Here is a 22,483-nt window from a genome sequence, read left to right as displayed (position 1 = left end):
GTCAAACAGTACGAAATTTTTTAAACAGTGGATTGTGCGTAAGTAGTGTATATATTACATTCAGCTGTCCATATTTACTCTAGTTCCAACTTTACATTGACTTAGTTCATACTATGGAGTTTTGTTTGTCATTATTCGCCCATTCTTCCTTTTCGAATCTCATTTCCTATGCCTGGTCTTTTTTATAATCACACTGATACTACTACTTTGGCGTTCATATTGGTAATTTCAATTTAGTTTGCTAATTTACTGTGGAAATATGAATCAATGCATAATATCAGGTTTTTACTTTGATTAAAACTGATTGACCGATCGACTGTTGCACACATATTTACTGACTATTCCATTCCTAGTATAATGAATCCCATAGAATAGTCAAAAACTAAATTCTCAAGTAATTAAAACAAATGGTCTACAACCATGTAAATTACTTAAATAAATTCAGAACCTAATTGTTATAACTTGTTGCCTGGATGCCCTAATGATTTATAACGTGATAATACCACCAATTAGAGAGCAGTGATTTATCGATCGGACCAGTGACACACAAAACCCGTGAGTGTAGTCTAGAGTCCTTATCGGTCGTGCTTCCCGCCTAGCCCAGTGTATTAAGTCCAGAACACTAATCACAGCCTCTGTGGTATGAATCATTTATTTCAAGCATACTGGGTTTCTATACCAAACAGACAGACCATATCGTAGCACAAAATAGGAAACATCATCTGTACAAGATTTAGCCAAATGTGGCTGTGAATAAGGGAGATAGTAGTCGATAAACAGGGCATAATTCAAGAATGGTAAGTCATATAATTATAATTCATAGGTCAAGATAAAGGGACACGAATATGGATAGTTTAGTTAGTTAACAATCATACAATATAAATATATGTATCATATTAGCCCATAAATAGTTCTCAAAAGTTGTCATTCATAATTCTCTTCGGGATGTAACACTAGTAAAGCAAAATAATATATATATATATATATATATATATATATATCACACCAAGAATAGGCTGTTGAATCAAATTATTCAAAACTTTACCACAACAAAAATCTAGTTATGAACTGACATAGCTTTATCTCCTTTCATAAGAAGCAGTTTCTCCTAAATGAAAGCCAAAGCTGTAGCAAAACCTATCGCACGAAACTCAGTTTAGTTTTTTGTTTTACATATTTCACCAATACCACCTTTTCGGTTTTCTTGAAGTTATATTCTTGTGTTGGGTTAATGAAATCTCTTCATGAATATAAAAGAGGCCGCTCAACTTGTATCACCTGTGTCACATACAAGACGGGTTATCTATCTATCTAGCTGTCTATCAATCAGAGGACGAGGATATTTTTCAAAACTCCCTGCATTAGTTTTTTATCTTAAAATATGCCTCCTCTAGGTAGAAAACATGTACAGAGGTTCGACTCAATTAATCATGGATGTTTTCAAAGCAGTACGGTCTCTAGTTTCCATCAGGTTGTATCATGAGCCTTCACACAAATAAAGTATGGCTCAAAAGTAATTCAGTATATTTATAGTTAGTAGCTCAGTAAATCAATCAATCCTTCTTGCCTATAGCGTGTTAATTTTGACTAATATTATTATAGGCAATTGACTTTATAATCTCATCTATTGATTTTAATGCTCTTGTTTTCAGGTAGAACTGCACTCTGAAATGTGTACTTAAGACAACTTTTTCAATCATAGTATTTACGATACAATTTACTTCTTATGACTCGTTTTCTCGAACTAAAAGTCAATAGTCTTGAAAAAGACTTCATTCAAATAATCCATGTTCTTCTGAAAGTGGTTGACTGCAAGATATTTTCTGTCATTTCTCCTAAAATCAGTATTCTTTAGATTTCTTTATGTGAGTCTGCAACAATCAATACAGTGACTACCAGGTTAATTTATGATACCCATTGTCGCTTATTCATTAGTCATATAATCATAGTGTTTGTCTCATTGGAAGACGATAATTTGATGGTGTTTTCATGAAAAATAACAATGACTATTAAATGAAATGGTCCAATATTTGACTTCTTATTCTGTGCAGTTTTCCTTTATTTAAAGCTTTAACCATTATTATTATTATTATTATTATTATTATTATTATTCGTCCGTAAATCTACATAATAATAGTAGTTTCTTGTTGCTGTTAAACAGTCGTGAACATGTTTTTTTCTACTTATCATCTAAAATACCGTTCACAATAGATAGGTAGTATTATTTTAAGTGACTACTATAGATGGTAGACTATATGGGACGATTTTTTGCATATAACTTTCGTTGAAACATCACACTGTTCTCTACGAATAAGATCTTTCGACCCAATATTTGTATTATTATCAAACTAGCTACAGGATAAGACTGTACTGAATTTAAATGTTATATGATTTCATGTATAACATTTTCAGTTTGTAAAAGTTATGGAAATTACGATAGTAATCTAACCGTCACTTACCTGGTTGTACTAGGGGTGGATTAGAAGAAACCTTCGGGGAGCCAAACCAACACATGACATCAGTTCATGAAGTCATTGATTACTAGTCATGTTGGTAGATGCAAACTACCTAGCTGGTGTCAGCTTGGTTAACTTAATTAATGATTTTAGATGAGGAATGACATAACTCAGAATCCACCATATTGATGCAGATGTATTTACTCATTGTCTTCCGTCAACTGTCGAGTTATAAAATTACCTTATAATTTTTACCGATCAAATTCACTCATTCTTCTCGAATCACATTGTCTATAGTTAGTGTTTTATACTACCATTGATGCTATCCTTACTGATTCGACTACTTTCTTATCAGTCTTCATAATCTAATTAGACTAGGGTCATATATGCTGTGTGGCAAGTGAAACCAATGTACACTATGTATTCCAGGTTCTAACTGATTAGATTTCACATATTTTACAATCTCTTGCCCTGATTTTTCTAGAACCACATCTTGTGTATATATATTGTTTTCCTTGCGATACCATCTGAAAGAATGTAATTCCTTTATGTACAGCTTAAAATTTCCTTAAGTCATGAGTAATAACCAAAAAGATGCTAGAAATCAGTTTTTTAATGAAATTCAGCTAATGCAGTGTATTATCGATCACAATAAAGCAGAAATTTGTTCTTCTTTTTTTATTCCGTTAAATCATTTTAGAGGGTGTATTGTCATTGAGATGGTGAAGATTTGTAGCTCAGGTGAATTATTTAGGTGGAGTTTTGTTCTCTTAGCTGAACTGTTTGGTCGTGGATCTTTCATTGTTCTTCTGAACAACAACAACAACACTTCCACCTGCAGTTTGTGCTGATGATGTTGTTCGGAAGAACAATAAAAGCTTCACGACCAAACCATCCAGCTCAGAATATATTTTCGTTTTCAATCTTCTCATTTCATTCTTGTACTTGTAATAATTTATTTCAACATATTTTGTCGTTGTCCTCATTAATTCCTCCCTTTCTGTATGTCGCTGAAATTAAGACAATAGAAAAATACTGAGCTATTATTATTATTTTCGAATAATATTCAGTTTAATTACTGCTATATAGATCATATGCATGTGGAAAAATATTTTATGTTTCCTCTAACCCACGACACAGGTTACTATCTCAGTCGTACGGGAGTTCAGTCGCTGCTCGAATAGCTCGGTAGTAATGCATCTAACTGATCCGGTTACGAATCTGTCGGGTAGCACTTGCTCCCACAAGAATGTAGACATGCGTTAACGATGAGTCCCAACTAGCATGAAAATAAAGTCCAGAGTTTTCTACCAATCACCTCCAACCGCTTAATCAAACACTAGTGAATAATAGCTACAGTATTGCACTGACCACCATTTTGGACATTTTTATTTTCGTGTTAATTAGACGTTTACGTTATACTCTATTCTCAATTATTTGAATATTATGCTTGGATGGAGATGGCTTAGATTTGTTATAGCTAAGTAAGTATTTACCTTAAAAAAAAGCGTGCTGCATGTACTAAAGACAAGAATATGTGTCCTCTTTAAAGAAGTGGTCGACGAATTACTTTTTGTCACCGTAATTATTTGGAAATAGGTGTTTTTTTTGTGGTTTTTCACAATTAAGGTTGACATCCGTTGGGGTACCAGTGAAAACAAAGAATGAGCAGATACTCATTTCGTTGTAATGTAAGACTTCCTAGAAATGTGTATTCATAATACCAACGTGGATCAGACCCAGTACCTACGAGTTTTTAGGCGATGGTGTTACCTTCGAACGACTAAGTTTGGATCTATAATTTACAAACTAAACATTCCTCTACAAACCTTCGAAGTTAACGTTTTTTCATACATTTTTGCCTGATATTTATATATCTTGTTTGGCTTTTTCCTTATTTGTAATAGTCACTTCATCATACAAGTCTATTACATGATAATGTGAATTCCAAATAGAATATTAAGTAAGGTGATGGTTAGAGGCATTCGACAGGAAACCCTAAATCTAGGTTTAATGCTATTTGACAGATGTACCTGTAATCTTAAGAGAACTGATGCCTCGTAACGGATCCGATCTGGAGTCATTCAGAATCACAGTCACAAACGTTACCACTGAGCAATTCTGGCTGCGACTGACCTGCTGTACGACTAAGGTAGATTTACAATCAATCGGTGACTGAACAGTGACCATTGGCATGTTTATCAATTCCTTAGTGCTGATCTGATTCTATCGATGTAGTCGAGAGTTCCTGTGCATGTTACATTGGTCACTACTCAATGATCAGTTGATTTATTATCTCGATTTCATGGTTTTCACTAGTTGTACATATTATTATAACCACGCAGAAGTATATTTAATAATTTCCTTTACAGTGTGCAAAAATACTGAACTTGGAACAGAATAAATCTATCAAGTTGGAAAGCAATGAGTTACATGGATATTTTATGCGTGTCACACTCAAGGTAAATCAGTGCATACATATGCCAAGTAGTGTTTTTGCAGTCCCCCCCCTCTCCGCACACACAATTTCATAGTGTTTTATTTCCTATGTGAATCGCTAGTATTCATTTATTGTATATAAATGTTTTGTAACATTACTCCAGTTGCTTCAATTTAGACAATTGGATAATATATCTCCAGATTAGTGCACAGACTTGTGGTTATTCATTGATTATTTGCAGCAAATTTTGTCTGCGTTCTGCTGTTTTTGATAGACTTTCAACAAGTGTTTAAATTCACCTATTTTTCATTTCAGTACAATCGTTTAGTTTTTCATTTAAATAAGTTTTTTTTAATATTGAAAGTAATATGAAATTGTTTTATCCTTTTCGCGTAATGATGACTGCAACTCTTACTGTGGCATAACAGAATTAAATTATGACAGTATTCATCAAATCGTTGAAACGCTTTGTCTTTGGATTTAATTTTCCCCATTATAATATCTTTGAATGATTACAGAAAATTATTGAAATGTCCTTATTCAAATGGTGAAATGGATTATAAATGAAATCTGTCCTCTTCACTATCTTTAATTTATTCAAAATGCGTAACTATTGGTACAACTAGACACCGAAATACATGTAAGTCACAAAAATGAATGGGAGGGAAAGGAGTGGGTAAATCAATACTATTATAATGGGCGGTATAGTTCAGTTAACAATACAATCATAAACACTTTGTTCTGTTTAGGGGAGTTCTCACTCTAACTAATAATGTAAAAAATTACATCAGGATCGGTACAAATATGATGATCTTTTCTGAGCCATGTCTGATAACATTTGAAGCCACTGAGTTATGTGCGCTTGCCCTAGGATACCAACCAGGAAGTGGTGATGGACGAGCTGTTGCCAGTCCTATACAGCTATATTTCATACCACGCCTTGTTAAGAACTATCTCTCTTCATTTCCTACATTGTTTTAGCTTCAGAAATCATTATATGATATGAAGGTGGAAGGAATGACACTCATAAGACATCTCCGAGTCACCTCAACTGTAATCAATCCGTGACAAATGTAAAAAGATCTTCACAAAATCTCTTCAGCTGAAAAATAGATTAGTGAAATTCACCATAGATTTATTGTGTATTCTGCATCTATGTATTGTTTATTACACATGATTCTGTTGTTAGTACTCTGATTTGAATAACTCATATATAATACATTTTGTCATCCACTCAACTCCAATTTCAATTGTCCACAATCCGTAAAGAAATATTTATCCTGATATTTACCCCAAAAGAACTATGTGTCTTTTTAACATTAAAGATTATGTATTGATTCGTGCATAATGTCATATCACATTAATGTTTATCCATTTTCATTTTTGTCCACTTCTTTGTATTTTCTGTTTTTTTTTCTTTCTCCAACTGTAACAACAAACAATAATAATGACAATAAAAGGATGAAAAATGTTTAAGAGGACTGAAAACATTTGAAATTTTGGACACACAAAAAGGTGGTGTACGTTTTCGTAATAAACAAATGACTTCATTAACTGAAACTTATGCCGAAGTGAAACAAGAATATAATGGATTACAAGAAGTGGTTGTGCATCAAGTTGTCTGTGCCGCAGGTAACTACTTTTTTACAACTACTTGTCGTGTTTCTTAAGACTTTAGTAGATATCACATGTTAATTCAGTAGTTAAAATTCCGAATATTTTTCTCTATCCAGCCCCTATTATTTCGTATATAGCTTAAAGTCATAGACTTGGACAGTTATATTTCTCATCTGCACAGTTAGCATTGAACCCATTTATGGTAACCCCCCATGGTTCGCTATCCGTAAGGTCGTCTCCATCTCTTGCCTTGAGTTCAAAGCGACGTCAGAAGCCAGTCTCTATCACATTATATTTCAAACACACGTCGGTTTATTTACAAACATACTTGACCACATGACACCATTAAGTTGAAAACCATCAATGTACATAAATCAGCCAAAAAATGTCTGTGAATAGGGAAAGCTGCATACAGTTTATTGGCAATAACAGAAGATTAATAATTAGTATGATAATAGTTAATGGGTAAGTAGAAACTTATGATAAACTCAGTATATAAATATAATAATCCAGTTACTTGTTAATTATACAATAAGAATATAGTAATAATTCACAAATTAGTTCTGGAACTAAACATTTCTTCAATCTTCGTTCTAATACATCGCTATTAGAACTAATTATATATATATTCATTGATTTCAATATCATATCACTGCACTCTGTATTTAATATAATTACACGCAGTATTGTCATAACAGACTATAACTTGTAGACTGGACAAAATTTCGTTATCCTTCTAACTTTTTTCACTTCTTTCCAGTATTACATCATTTTTCAGTTTTTTAGATTATTCTTATATCCAATATTATCTCGAATAAATAAATTATTTGAGGCCGTTAACTCTGTCAATATGTCAGTTTATATTAATAATAAATATTTCCTATACTTTGATTCTAAGTTAAGTCATAGTAATTCATGAAGTAATTTAGTGAAGTACTTCGTTTCTTTTTTGATTATCTGTTGCTTCAAAGCTATCCACTTTGATCTTATTCTTTCAAAAGTGTTGTCATATATTGATTAGATGATAGTTTTAGAGGTGTTTTGTTGTCCGAGCTGGTTGATTTAATCGGGAAGTTTGTATTTTTTTTTCTACACAATGTCATTGGTACATGCCTCAAAAACCAGTGAGCTGTCGAGATTTACTCACAGCTTCAAGGTCAGTCAGTTGAACTCAACATAAAATCTGGCATATGTGTATATCGGTCCCACTTCCCACTCTTCATCAATAGAACCAGATGAAATTGTCAGGATAAATCGCAGAATAGTAGAAGTAGTAAAAGTATGAATTGTATTATGAGAGATTAAACACCCAGATCCAATTTGAGAAAAAAAGTATAAACTGGTGAAATATATAAAGAGAAATTTATCAGAAAATTAGGAAGGAAGGAAGATAAAGAATGAATGCACTGCGCCATTGTGAACTATTTCCAACTATGTCAATCAAAATCTCTAAACATTGGTTACCATAATCAAGTGGATTCCAACCAGGTAGAGTGTACGTGCCTAAATAGCTCAGTCAACTAGTAAATTTCTTCACTGACTGATGTCACGTTTTAGTTTGGTCACATTAGCTTTCTTCCTACCTACTCCTACATCAACCATCATCCGGCGTCAAGGCAGTCAGTCAAGGAAGAAAATTAAATGAAACATGTAAATAAAGTTCACACAACAATGGGCAGCGACCAATTGAATTCCAGGTCAACAGAATAATTTGCTTGTCAGTTGTTGAGAAATTTTAATATTTGACTTCTGAAATATGTTCTTTAGAAAGATCATTAAAGCTTCATGACATGAAGACAAAACTATTTCAAAATGAGTACAACGGTATGGAAACCACTGCTGGTCGAGAAAAACTATCAAAGTAGGTATTTCTTTTGAAACATTTTTGTACAAAAAACACCGTCCTCTACTTTCGGCACTAAAATTTTACCGGGAAACTGAATAACTAGGTTCATAACAGGAAACAAATAGCTCATGAACTTGACTTGAATACTTGTGACTGTCAAGTTTCGAACCATTTCATATTTACCTTGAGTGTTTGCAATGCAATAGTTCCCTTTCTATTTAAATAATATGTATTGGGTTGAACTGGTCTTTTTTTAGCTAATAACTAATTATTATTGAGTGTATCATATTGAGCAAATTTTTTAAAGCTTTAATTCTTTTGCAAATTTGTGCTGTTTACAATTTTGTCTGAAAAAAACAACTATTGTTAGATCATCCTGTCCAATGAACACTACATCTCCCAAATTACAGAAATTCTTTATCATTGTAATAATTTCATTATTATATCCAAATTATCAGCTTCTCCGTACATGTTTCATGTAATGCCTGTGTTATTTTCTTTTTTATTAAACATGTGTAGCTACTTATCTGGAGCCTATTAATCAATTGAATGAAACCACTGCGTTCTTGGATGTTATTGTTAGCCTTGCTATCGCTGCTATCTCATCTTCAGGTGTATCGTATATTCGTCCGAAAATTCTCTCTGAAGATAATGGTCGTATTATTTTAAAAGAAGCACGTCATCCATGTTTGGAAATGCAAGATCGAGTCAGTGTTATTCCAAATGATATACATCTTGAACGTGGTAAATTCTATTTCAAATAATTTATTGTTTCTACAAATTCATGTTAAATTTTTTATTACAGATCAACCATTCTAATAAATAGCTGAACGTTTTTATATTCGAATTATAATTTTTTCCCTTTTATGTATACTATATGTACATATATTGACTAAATGTGATTTGTTTTCGACCTTATTTTCAATTCTAGTCAATATTTTCCACCTCATAATACACACATAACTGTTGTTTTCTCCAATTTGTCCATTGAAATTTTATAGGTAAACAAATATTTCTAATTATTACTGGTCCGAATATGGGTGGCAAGTCAACTTATATACATAGTGTGAGTTACAAAAAGAAAAGACCAAATAACATTTTCCTACTTTCCATTCTGTGATGTACTAATGCTTATGTGCATATGTGTCCATGAGAGAGAAACTATCGAGAACACATGACATGCGCATCATGATCATTATCAAGACCTACGGGAGCCGATAGTATATATATATATATATATATATATATATATATATAACTTGATAATCCATCCGGTACAGTGAAGATTTTTTTTTCCCGACCGTTGCTGCTACCTTGACGTGGTGGTCGGGCTTGCCTATCGTGATAAATCAATCGAGCTATACTGGCTGGAATAATCGTTCCTCAAGGTCCTACCATGCCAGGCAGGTCGGTTGAAGAGCGGTAAGACTAAAAGCAGCAAACCCAAGGTCCGAAGGCGAAGTCGTACTGCTGACTGTACAGAGGTGTGACAGCAGTAAAGTGTTTCCTTCAGACAACCAGCATGAAAGCGATGCTGCCTTCCCACAAGGAGAGGTGGGGTTAGAACAGGTCGACCCTAAAAATGCACACCTTGCCTTATCCCACGGATATCCGTCTCCTACTATTCCTTCTACCTTGACTTTCAACACTAAACTTCCCCTTCCGGTTTCCTCCTCAAGTGTCACCATGGCCAACGATTCTAGTGCGCGAAACGCTGTCCCAGGTCTACTAAAACCTCGCTCAAAACTACACATTGGAGCCTTCAACGTACGTACTTTAAGTCAAATCGGTCAACAGGCCTCCTTAGCTAAAACCCTAGAATCTCGTACCATTGATGTATGCTGTGTCTCCGAAACACGCATACAGGATCCTAGTGTGGTCATTCACTTGACCTCACCTCGCCAAAATGGACAGCCAACGAAATACACCCTCCGTGTATCTGGCGACCCGTTGGCTAGTTCTCGTGGACTTGCAGGTGTAGGCATAGCACTAAGTACAAGGGCAGAATAGGCACTATTAGAATGGATCCCCGTTAACAGTCGCCTGTGTGCTGTCCGGCTAAATGGCTCCGTAAGAACTCGGAAGGATAGGGACACACGTCGTTGCCTTTTCGTCGTTTCTGCCTACGCTCCCACTGACTGCAGCCATGATGAAGTAAAAGATGACTTTTACAGAAAACTCTCTGAGCTTCTTCAGAAAGCTAAGCGCTCAGACATAGTAGTCGTAGCGGGTGACTTTAATGCCCAGGTAGGCAGCTTAAATCAAACAGAAAGACATTTAGGTGGGTGTTTTAGTATTCCGGCTCAACGAACCGATAATGGTGATCGTCTGTTGCAACTATGCTCAGACAATCGTTTATTTTTAGCAAGCACTAATTTTAAGCATAAGGAGAGACATCGTCTAACATGGCGACCACCTTCACCAAACCAACGATGGACTCAAATAGACCATATTGTCATCAGTCATCGTTGGAGAGGCTCAATAGAAGATTGTCGCTCGTATTGGAATACTTGTTTAGACTCTGATCACGCTTTAATACGAGCGCGCATTTGTCTGCGCCTCAATGGACGCAGGAAAAGTACACTAAGAAGACCCATTAGGATTGAACTGGAGGACGAGAAAGTCAAATGCGAATTCCAGAAACAACTGAGTTCACATCTAGGCAGTTCTGTAAACGAGACTGATCCAGATGCTGCTTGGAAAGACACACGAACAGCTGTGGAAACAGCAGTAACATCTATTAGTTATTTAAACCATAGGGCTCCAAAAAACCAGTGGATTTCTTCTAAGTCTATTTCACTGATGGATTCGCGTAAACTCATCCCATCAGGCTCTGAACACGATGAAGAGCGTAAACAAATTAGATCTAGGTTAACTAAAAGTCTAAGGAACGATCGTAAGCAGTGGTGGGCAACGAAAGCAAAAGAGATGGAAAAGGCAGCGGCTGTAGGCAACACCAGGCAACTATTCAGACTAATAAAAGAAACCGGAATTAAGAAGTCAAGTGTAAGTGAGACGATCTCGGAAAAAGACGGAACCCTTATCTGCTCTCAACCCAAACGTTTAGAACGATGGGCGGAACACTTTAAGGAGCAGTTTAGCTGGCCTTCAGCTACTGCACAACTACCCACTATTCCCAGAAAACCTGAATGGAACATTGAAGTAGGCCCTCCGACCCTACTTGAAGTTCAAAAGGCTATAGGTAATCTGAAACGAGGAAGAGCAGCTGGTCCAGATGGATTGGCTCCAGAGGTCTTTCAATATGGTGGTCCAATTTTAGCGATTAGGTTGACTAATATTCTGGCTAAAATCTGGGAAACGGACGTAATCCCATCTGACTGGTCACAATCTCTGATTGTCCCAATATATAAGAAGGGGCCAAAATCATCTTGTGATAACCTTAGAGGGATTAGTCTGACTAACATAGTATCTAAAATACTAGCCTCAATAATTATCGGGCGCCTAACTAAGACTCGTGAACTCCAAACACGAGAAAATCAGGCTGGCTTCAGACCTAGTCGTGGCTGTATCGACCACATATTCACCATTCGTCAAGTTTTAGAGCACAGACATGCTTATCGGCGTCCGACAATGATAGTTTTTCTTGACTTAAAAGCAGCATTTGACTCTGTAGACCGAGAGGTTCTGTGGCAGTGTTTGTCATTGAAAGGTGTACCTGAGAAGTACATAAACCTTGTGAAGGCTCTTTACTCGAACACTACCAGTCGAGTGAGAGCTTATGGCGAACTGTCATCTGATTTTACAACCTCAAGTGGTGTCCGTCAAGGCTGTCCACTATCCCCATTTTTGTTTAACTTCATTATAGACCTGTTGCTGGAAATAACACTCTCGTCGACTGAATTTTCAGGAATTGATCTTCTACCGGGAGGTTCACTTATCGACTTAGAATACGCAGATGACATAGTCCTGTTTGGTGAAGACACTGATAAAATGCAGAGTCTTCTGTTGGAATTCAGTAATAATGCCAGGATGTTTGGGATGCGTTTCTCCCCATCCAAATGTAAATTGTTACTCCAGGACTGGCCTGCGTCAACACCTGAACTAAGGATAGGGAGTGAAGTAGTCGAACGCGTCGACAACTTCACTTATCTTGGAAGTCTCATCAACCCTAATGGATTGGTGTCTGACGAAATCTCTGAACGGATTCGGAAAGCTTGTTTGGCTTTTGCCAACTTACGTCACCTATGGCGAAGACGAGATATCCGTCTATCAATTAAGGGATGAGTATACTGCGCAGCAGTTCGCTCTGTTCTACTTTACAGCTGCGAAACGTGACCATTAAGAGTAGAGAATACTCGTAAGTTATTAGTATTTGACCACAGATGCCTTAGAAATATTGCTCGCATCTGCTGGGATCACCGGGTAAGTAAGTAATAGTGAGGTTAGACACAGGGTATTAGGGAATAATGGTAGGTTAGTTGATGAGGTCATGAATCTTCATCGACTGAGATGGTTGGGCCACGTGTTACGTATGCCTGAACACAGATTACCACGACGCGCTATGCTGACTAGTATTAGCGATGGTTGGAAGAGAGTTAGGGGTGGCCAAACCAAAACGTGGCATCAATCCATAAAGTCACTAACTTCTAGTCTGAGCCATGTTGGTAGATGCAGACTACTTGGTTGGGCTCCGCGTGACTATCGTAATTGATGGTTGGAGACTCGAGGTGATATGGCTCAGAATCGATCACAATGTCGTGGGTGTATACACTCTTTGTCTTCCCTTAAACTATGAGATTAAAATTGCTTCATAACTTTTTTCCTTCCTATACTATATCCTTATATACAACCTTTCTTTATATACTACCACCACTAAATTAATTACTTCTATGTATCCGGTGTTCATCTTGTTGCGCTAATGAGGTATGGCAACTTGGACCGATGCATATATGTGCCTTGTCCTACGTTGTCGCTGACTGACTGACTGACAGTGAAGATTGTACTCTTCATGTCATTTGATATTAACTTAATTTTCCTTGTTATGTTTACTTATGTCTCTCGATCACTAATTGCCACAGCTTATAAGTAAGGACAAAAGTCCTCTTGTGACAGTCACAAAGGAACCAGTTCGACTAATATATCATCTAAAATATTAGCCCCATTATTAATCCGACTATTAACTAGGGCTCATGAACAGCAAATCCAGCAAAACCCTGCTGGTTTCAGATATGTATGTTGTTGTATAGACTAAATATTTTCTCTTTGTCAGGTTCTGGATCATAGACATACCTGCTGACGTCTAGCTATAGTTGTATTACTTGACCATAAGGCAGCGTTGCGCTCTGCTGATTGGCAAGTCGATTGATGAGGTAGTAAATCGACTAAAGTTGTTATGACTTTCAATTCGTGAAGGTACTGACAATTGGACAGCCATTTTAATAATTGTAGATGGCCTAAGTTATGGCCTGTGCAACCAATGGTATAGAGACTTTGGGTCATATTGCTCAAAATCTTTCTCAATGGTGTAGATGCATTCTCTCTTTGTCTATCTTTAGAACCGTTGTCTCATATCTTACTATACATATCTTCTATTCCTAATGTCCTCTACCATTACTGATACTGTTAATACATTTATGGCGCTAGGATTCGTTTTAAAACAATTTTATCGCGCTGTAGTGATGTGGTATGACAAATTGAACCGGTTTGTATATGACAAGTTCTGAGTTGCGTATAACTGGCTGACTGAGTAGATAGATTTTACGTTGATCTCTAGCATGTACATAATCAGTACACCTATCATGCATATAAACAGTACTTTGAATTCTGTTATGATCGACATAACTACTGATTTATAAAATAACATTCGTTGCGAATTGAAATGTAAACCGTCGGATTCCGACTCAGTGATATAAAAAAGGGTTAAACAATTTACATGCGTCCTGAAATTCCTGGCGGCATCCCATCACAGAGTCCCGTGCTAGTGTGAGACAGATATTCAATGACTTTTAGTTTTAAATGATTGTTTAACTGTGATTATTCTGCAATGTAAAGTAACACAAACAAAACTATAATAATCATTATTCTCATTAACCTACCTACTTGTCCACCGCTGAATGTGAATTAATTTTCAGGTTGCTGTTATTGTAGCTATGGCTCAAATTGGCAGCTTTGTTCCGTGTTCATATGCAGAAATTATGCCAGTCGATGCTATTATGGCACGTGTTGGTGCGGCTGATTATCAATGTCGTGGTGTATCTACATTTCTAGCAGAAATGCTTGAAACTTCATCTGTTTTACGAGTTAGTATATTTGTTTATTTTTGAATATACTATGTATGCACATTTCAACGCTTTAAAAATACGATTCTTTGATATCCAACCTCTCAGTAGTTCTGTTCGATAATTATAGATGATAGAGAGAAAATATTCAACTCAGGTGGATTCTTCTAGTGTTGTTGAGTTCTTCAAACTAAATTCTTTTCTTGGGTAACATCAGTGCTTTATTCCTTAGTTGTTGCAAAGACGTAAAATCAGTTCTCTTTTGCACCTTTGTTTTTGAGTGTTTATGTTTATTAACTTCATTTGTTGTTGTCCTGAATTATTGACTGAAGGAATTTATTATGTCTTGAACGCTGCTGATCAAAGTCACATGACAAATCACTAATCAGAATCCTGATTCTAATTCGCTCTGTTTTGCGTCCACTGTTTACTCGATAACTTGTCTCTGACTTTGCCAATTACACATCCAATCATCACTAATAACCTTGAATCAATAGCTGAGTTCCCATTTGTTCACTATTTGCTAGCTGCTCTCTATGTCTAGTCCTTTGAGTCATCGACCTTCCACCATATTTATATTTCATACAGACTTAGATTATATGTAGACATACCAGACCGCATCACGCCATAAAATGAGAAGTGACAATTATATATGAATAAGACAATTGTAGATGTGATTAGAGATTATGAGTTATAGATTGGCAACGAAATATTAACAATAAATCATATGGTGATATTTTATGGGTTAACCGAAATTTTATAATAAATAGATATAGTAACTTGGTTACGTAATAATTATGAAATAAGACTACGTGCAATAATAACAATTTATAAATTTGTTCTAGGAGTTACCAATCATTCAATCCTTGTTCTGATAAAAATGGCAGGCGTTGCGGATACCACTACATCATCTCACATGTGTTTAATGTACTGTGATAATTCAATTCTTGCAAATTTCGGTTTATGTAAATAAATAACAATGACTTAAATTTAATTTTTCATTGAACTTACACTTTTTTAAATTGTCTATACATCCATTAATTAATTAGTTGGATTGTCATTGTGTTTTCCAATGAGAAGGGAAGTTAGTTGGACGGGGGATTTTTAATGTTTCCTGTGTAATTCTTTCCTTATACCCATAGGGAAATTTATTTTGGTAACTGTCGGATCATAATGAATAAAAATAGCGTATTATTATTATTATTATTATTATTATTAAAAGCTTACTGACGATCACCTGCAAACGCATAACACCAAAGTAAAATTATCTAATATAGAATAAGTCATTTTCTTATCACCAACTACTACCCTATCACACTATCAATTCTTGTCTGTAACTAACAACCTACACTGAATGTATTTTTTCCCAATCAACACTTATTACTAACATTTTTAATGAAAACTGACATTTAAGACAAGAGAAGGATACTTGTTGAATTAGCTAGCAATCCAAACATATTTTCCAAGTGATGATAAATAATTTATAGACAAATTAATAAATGAAATGAATAGTGTGTAGTATACACATGTAATAGCTGGCTGAATAGTTTTCATGGACTAATGACCTACTTTTAATTGGCTACGTACTACGTATTATCAATGGTAGTAGAACATTGTGACAGTTCATTTTATACAAACACTATGGAAAGAAAATAGGGTGATTGTAGGATTTTCACAGTCTTACATCACGAACTGACCTTAGCTATAAGCGGACCATAATTGATAACCTTTAAGCACCTTCGGTCTCGTACAGAAATGCTTAACCCCTAGACCACTGAGTCGGCATTCAACAGTGTTAAAAGTTAACTCCAGTCAATTCGAGATATTGGGTAACCCTCATCTATTGTTTGCCGTGGACAACTGTCTTGCACCTGACATGGTTAGTCGGGGATTCTGGGTTAGAATCCTCGATGCGGAGCCGTGGGTTCGCACTACTGAGGAGTCTCATACCAGGTCGAAATGGCACTCCACTGCCGTAGTGGAATAACCGAGGTCAGTTCGTGATGTAAAACTGAAAATAGTTATGACATTTATTAGAAATTATTTTATTTGATAAGCTTTATGAAAAGATATCGTGTTCAGTTTCTTCGAATAAAACTGTTTCTTCTCGAACTGTGTATTTGTGTCACCTTAAGCTGTTACATGATGCTGTTGTTTTATTATTAGTCTTTAATAAACAGTAAGAAACGCTTACAGTCGCTGTTTAATAGTTATTCTTTTTTTACAATGTTGGACGTGTATAAACATCATGTTTTATGACTTAATAATCTAAACTGATAAGTTTCCGCTCCGAAAGTTCCTTATGAACTTAGAATTCGTGTTTTTTTAGGATATGTATTATAGATTGGCCACATTGTAAGTTGGTTGATAGAATTCGATCAGCACTAAGAAAGTCTTGACATACATGGTATTATTCACTACTCAGTGACCAATCAATCATAAATGTTTTTCGTTTCTCATTCCATTATATGGTGTTCAAAGCCGTTTATCAGGTTTTTTGTGTCTGTTACCTTTGTTATGGACAGTGAAGCCCTTCATCCCTCTTTCCATACCTCTTATTTCTAAGTATCAATTGGATTGTCGATAACTCATCGCTTCAGGCCTCTGATTTTCTCCATGGAACCATACTTAACGTAGGGTTATCCTCAAAATCTTAGCAACCACAGGCTTAATACTTATAAATTTGCAAGTAGAAGAATAATTATGTAGACTTCAGGTCTTTAAAGCATTGGTCGTACTTTCAAAATAACCAAATGAGCAATGCTGATATTAGGCATAGGTTACTAAGTGAAAGTGACTAATTGGTGGATAAGCTTATAAATCTTGCTTGATTGAGTTAGTTAAGACATGTCTTTTGTATGCTTAATCACTGTTTATCTTGATGGATAATTATTACTTGTATAGGAGTGTACCGAAAGATCGGGGCGGTTAAACCAAGATCTGACACTAGTCTATAAAGTTAACGACTGTTGGTCTTAATCATGCTGATAGATTCAGATTACCTGTTTAGGGTCAGAGAGTTAACCACAACCAGTAGCTGTAGACTTTTCATTTTCCTTGCTCAAATCCATTCACTCTTTGTTATTCTCTCGTTCTCATTGTTATCTTTCAGATTATTTCGATCTCTTTTACTGTTCATCTTGCTAACTTTGTCTAACTATGCTAGTATGGTATAGTAACACATCTTTGCGCCAGTCTCTATGTTGATAATGACTAACTGACTGAGTTGTAAATTATTCACTTTTTTCCATCCTATACATATTCATACAATTGAAATATTATATTGAATAATGTTAGTGTTTACACTATTTTCTGGTGTCATAAAATAATTTTTTTATTACAGTTTCTTTTTTCTTTTAAATCTTATAACATTAGTCGGTCACACGAAATTCACTTGTCATTATCGATGAATTAGGACGTGGCACATCAACATATGATGGATTTGGACTAGCATGGGCGGTTGCCTCATTTTTAGCTAGTCCTGAAGTTGGTTGTTTCGGTTTATTTGCCACACATTTTCATGAATTAACCAGTTTAGCATATTATATGCCCAAACGTGTAGCTAATCTACGAGTTTTATGCAATGTATCAAACGACAAGGAAATCGTTGAAAATAAAGAATCTGAAACAAAAGTTACTATGTTATATAAAGTTGAGGCTGGTAAGTAATCGTAAAATTTATTAAATAATTGGATTATAATTTCAGATGTTTTAGTTTATTTTCTTATCGTTTGTTTTGACTATAGAAGGATCTATTAATAGTTAAAATAATTTCTTTCTAGATTATATATTCCCACTATCTTGTTTGTTCATCAGATTTTTTCGTCATGTAAACATGATCATATATTTGTTTGGTGTACCTGTCCCTATTTTTACATAAACCTTAAACTGTATTTGGTCAGTTTACGGTACATTTTTCATATCACTGTAAGTTCGATTAAATGGCATAATTGTTGTTGATTAACTCGATTTTCAATCATTCACTTCTGTCTACTGTGATTAGATTAGTGCTATGATTTGAAAAATATTTGATTTCAGCACCGATTCATACTTTTAACTGTTTCGTTTTCTGAATTTTCGATAAAATTCATCTTTTTGCCTTATTAGAAATACATACGGTAGTTTGGTGATTTTTCTGTGGATAATAATGGGCGAAATGTTATGCACCATAACACAAACTTATTCATCTCTCATTCTCTAACTGCAAAGGTTGTAATATAATGAGTGTCAAATGTCCAGAAACCTGATTGAATAACAATAACACACCATCGTTCATAATGAACTAAAGTAAACTCATGCTTAATATTCCTTAACCGTTGGTAATTGGCAGCAATATCACTTGGGATCTACGTGAATTCTTGACCGACACGATGTGGAAACCCGAAGCTAATGGTTAAAGATGGATTGGCTGAAACTAGAGTATTAGAGAGAATCCTAGTCATTTTAAATTACCAATCTAGTAGTTATCTATCTCAAGCGTAGATTTTGTACTTACATTATCCCTAATCCATCATACTTCTTCGTGTTATTAATTTAGGCGTATGCAGTCGTAGTTATGGTCTAGACGTTGCTCGTCTTGCAGGGCTACCGATAGAAGTAATTAAACAAGCTGAACATCAAACATCTAAAGATGAAGAGCTTGAATCAGTTTGGCTGAACTTAGATAAAGAACACATTAGAAAATATGAAGATGAACTAGATTTTTTTCATGTAAGCAGTTGATTTTCTTTTTGTTTTCTAAAAGGTTTCGTAAGATGTTAGTACTGATTGAAGATTTTAGTCTGTTCATTTCTTTTTCATACTTAAGAGAACTTTTTAAACAGTTATCATGAAAATTTTAAATGTGATATGTCTTTATTAATAATTAGTTTTGTCGTTTCATTATCTCAGTTGTACTAATGAATAAAAACAATTATCACTTAGTAAACTTCTTCAGTTCTTTTCATGCATGAATTGAATATAGTCACCCTAAATTTCGTTTAATTGGGTTTTTATACTTTAAACCGTCTAATCATCCAGGTGCTTAGATCAGTTATGTGCTCCGAATAACCGTATTTTCCTACCCAGCACATTAATGTTTTGTTGTCTGGCTTTTTTTAACATTCTTCAACACTATTGTTCCAGATGACGTTGGATACCCGATCAAACTTAGTAATCCATCCATATCACATGCATAATTCTATGGTTTGTTTTAGTACACAAATAAAATTATGTTACTTTGCAAATACTTAGTGTTCACACATCATTTTACATGACTTTTTTCGTCACCTGTGGTTCTCAGCTTCATAATATATCAAAGCTTGTCAAGTGGTTAGAAAGACGATTGGTGATGATCTCGAGACCTTGATTTTGTTCTTATTGATACTTGTCAGTAAATTATGCCTGCAATCTTAAGGAAATTGTTGTTGTCCTTTGAGTTCAAACCTGTGCCACTCAGTCGCATAGCCAACATCTTATTTAGCACAAAACTTGAACTCAAGACTTTCTGTTAATTGCTTCAAACCACTTAACCTCCAATGCCACTACATAGTGTACATATTATCAACCAACGTAGGCTGGTGTCCACATTTTTCTGGAATGATCAGCACTGTGTACTAGACATGAACGACATTAGTTAATACCTAGCAATCAGTCAGTGTAAATAAAAACTTATATGTTTATCCATTCAATAAAATGTTACAGTTAACTCACTTAATCATAAAATTACTGCTGTGGAATGTTTAAGCTGTAAAGAATTACTGTCTTTAGAATGATTGTTTCTATCGTATGTATCAAATGGAATCAAACATGTATGTGTCATTACGTAGTTTACATCATCAAATTACCTTGAAAAGCAGGAAGCAGCATTGGACAGATGTTTTATCTTAGCATAAGAATTCTCATCAGTACTCATTTGCGATCCCATTATAGATCGAAGGCATGACTTTCATATCTCGTGGCGAACGCTTAGCTTTTAGACTCAAGAAGTTACGGACATGCACCCCTGAGGAATCTCGGACGAACGAAAATTTTCTCCAATGCCGTTTGGTTTTCAAGGGTTGTCTAACAGAAGTCAGTCTGTGATGTAAACTACGAAACTCATCGGTCTCCTCAAACTCCCTTACACAATGAATGTATCAAAAGATTAAGATAAAACTATAAATTTATATCTCATCTGTTTTTAATTGCTTCGTCTTATTTGTATTCTCTCATCTTTTCTTTAACCTTTTTATACACGTTTTTGTGTTCGTGTGTGTATGTGTGTTTACAGGACTCTCCAGCTGTGTCGATGGCCAATGAACTATGTCCACGTCTAGTCGAAATACTACGTCATGTCATAGAAGAAGCTGAATTGGACGAGAATTTATCAATTAATATGATTAGTTCGAGAGTTGCTCATTTGACGCGTGAACTTTTACTAAAGAGACCAAACAATGTACCAAGTGATTGCTTATTAAGTTTGATCAAAAAATAAACTAGAAAATATAGACAGATTTTTCACCGTTGAACAATTATTTTATTGGTATAATCATATCTATAGTATTTTGTCAAAGTTTTTCCTTAAGCGGATTTCTCCACGTTTCTTTTTATATCAGTTTTAAATTACCAAGATTTGCTTACATATTCCTTCCAAATTTTTCTGTATCTTCAATATTTATGTTGTAAGTTTATATTAAGCCTTAAAATCACAAATAAAGTCGTGAATCGAGTGGAGTTAAAAACGTAAACAAGTCGATACCAACTCAATGATCTTAGGGTTTAGCTCTTCCTTTGAGACTTAAAGTCCCTGGGTTCAATATCTGGAAAGGCTCTGAATCTACACGACTAAGTATTCCAGTACTTCGATCAATTAGTTGTCTAATACTGCTTGGTTTATAAAGATTGCCTAGCTCCAACCAGTTCGCGATTCGGACAACAAAATTATTCTTGGAGTTCTGATAGGAAATCATGACTTGTTATGTCGAATGACTAGTTGCACGATGATTGCAGTGGCTTCAAGAAAATAACATAAATAAGAATCCGGACTCATTTAGTTGATTTATCAGTCATGTAAGCCATTCTGCGTCATATTCCGCCAACTAGAGATCTCCAACTAACTCCGTCCTGGGCTATCCTTCGCCGTTATTGTCAATTGCTATTCATTTTTCTTATGTCACGTTTCAATTCCCGACGCCATGTAATCTTTGATCTGCCTCTTCTCTTTCTGCCCGATGATTCGAAGTTTGAGTTTGTTTCGTGCTTAAATTTGATGATTTCCTATCCAATCCTAGTTTATTTTCATTATCTTTTGCTCAACTGGCAGCTGGTTTATCTTCTACCACATTAGGTTATTACTCATTGTCTCTGACCAACAGATCTGGAGTAGGCTGCGTAGACAGGTGTTTGTAAACACTTGTACCTTTTCAGTGATGAAAGTAGAAGTTCCTTGAATTCCAGCACCATACAGCAGAACAGTTTCAACGTTAACTCTTAAAATTCTGACTTTCGTATTTGGTGACAGTTGTTTTGAGTTTCAGACACTTAAGTTGTTGGAATGGTACTTTTTTACAATTCGTGCATTTACATTTGCATCACATCCCTTATGTTTGTCAATTTGGCTACTTATGTACGTAAGGGCTACCACCTCTTCCAGAGTTTTGCCATTGATACTGATAGTAGATTGTTTTTTAGGACCATTCTGTTTTCTTTGTGGACTTTGAGGCGTATTTCTGCCAAAGCGATCAGTATACTGTCAGTCTTTGTCTGCATTTGTTATTGTGTATGGAACAGAAAAGCTAAGTCATCTGCAAAGTCCAAATTATTCGGTTATCTCCAAGGTTTCCACTGTATTCCGTGCTATTTCTGAGAAGTTGGGGTCCTCATAATCTGATCAGCAACCAGAAGGAAGAGAAAGTGAAAGTAGGTA

At 35.2% G+C, this 22,483-nt stretch overlaps 1 protein-coding gene across 1 annotated transcript in view; it reads left to right on the top strand.

Annotated features, from left to right (window-relative positions):
• The window catches only part of Smp_199070 (hypothetical protein), a 39,425-nt gene extending 18,131 nt beyond the window's left edge, over window positions 1-21,294 (top strand). The window contains exons 9-16 of the mRNA XM_018793809.1: window positions 4,829-4,918; window positions 6,357-6,528; window positions 8,879-9,103; window positions 9,361-9,425; window positions 14,452-14,619; window positions 17,974-18,259; window positions 19,136-19,308; window positions 20,849-21,294. Coding sequence (XP_018647118.1) covers window positions 4,829-4,918; window positions 6,357-6,528; window positions 8,879-9,103; window positions 9,361-9,425; window positions 14,452-14,619; window positions 17,974-18,259; window positions 19,136-19,308; window positions 20,849-21,052 — 1,383 coding nt within the window. The 3' untranslated portion in view covers window positions 21,053-21,294. The remainder of the gene's footprint in view (window positions 1-4,828; window positions 4,919-6,356; window positions 6,529-8,878; window positions 9,104-9,360; window positions 9,426-14,451; window positions 14,620-17,973; window positions 18,260-19,135; window positions 19,309-20,848) is intronic.
• Window positions 21,295-22,483: the final 1,189 nt, after the last annotated feature.

This window comes from Schistosoma mansoni (assembly GCF_000237925.1).
Source record: "Schistosoma mansoni, WGS project CABG00000000 data, supercontig 0196, strain Puerto Rico, whole genome shotgun sequence".
NCBI lineage: Eukaryota > Metazoa > Platyhelminthes > Trematoda > Strigeidida > Schistosomatidae > Schistosoma > Schistosoma mansoni.
This window is presented reverse-complemented; position numbering and strand designations above follow the sequence as displayed.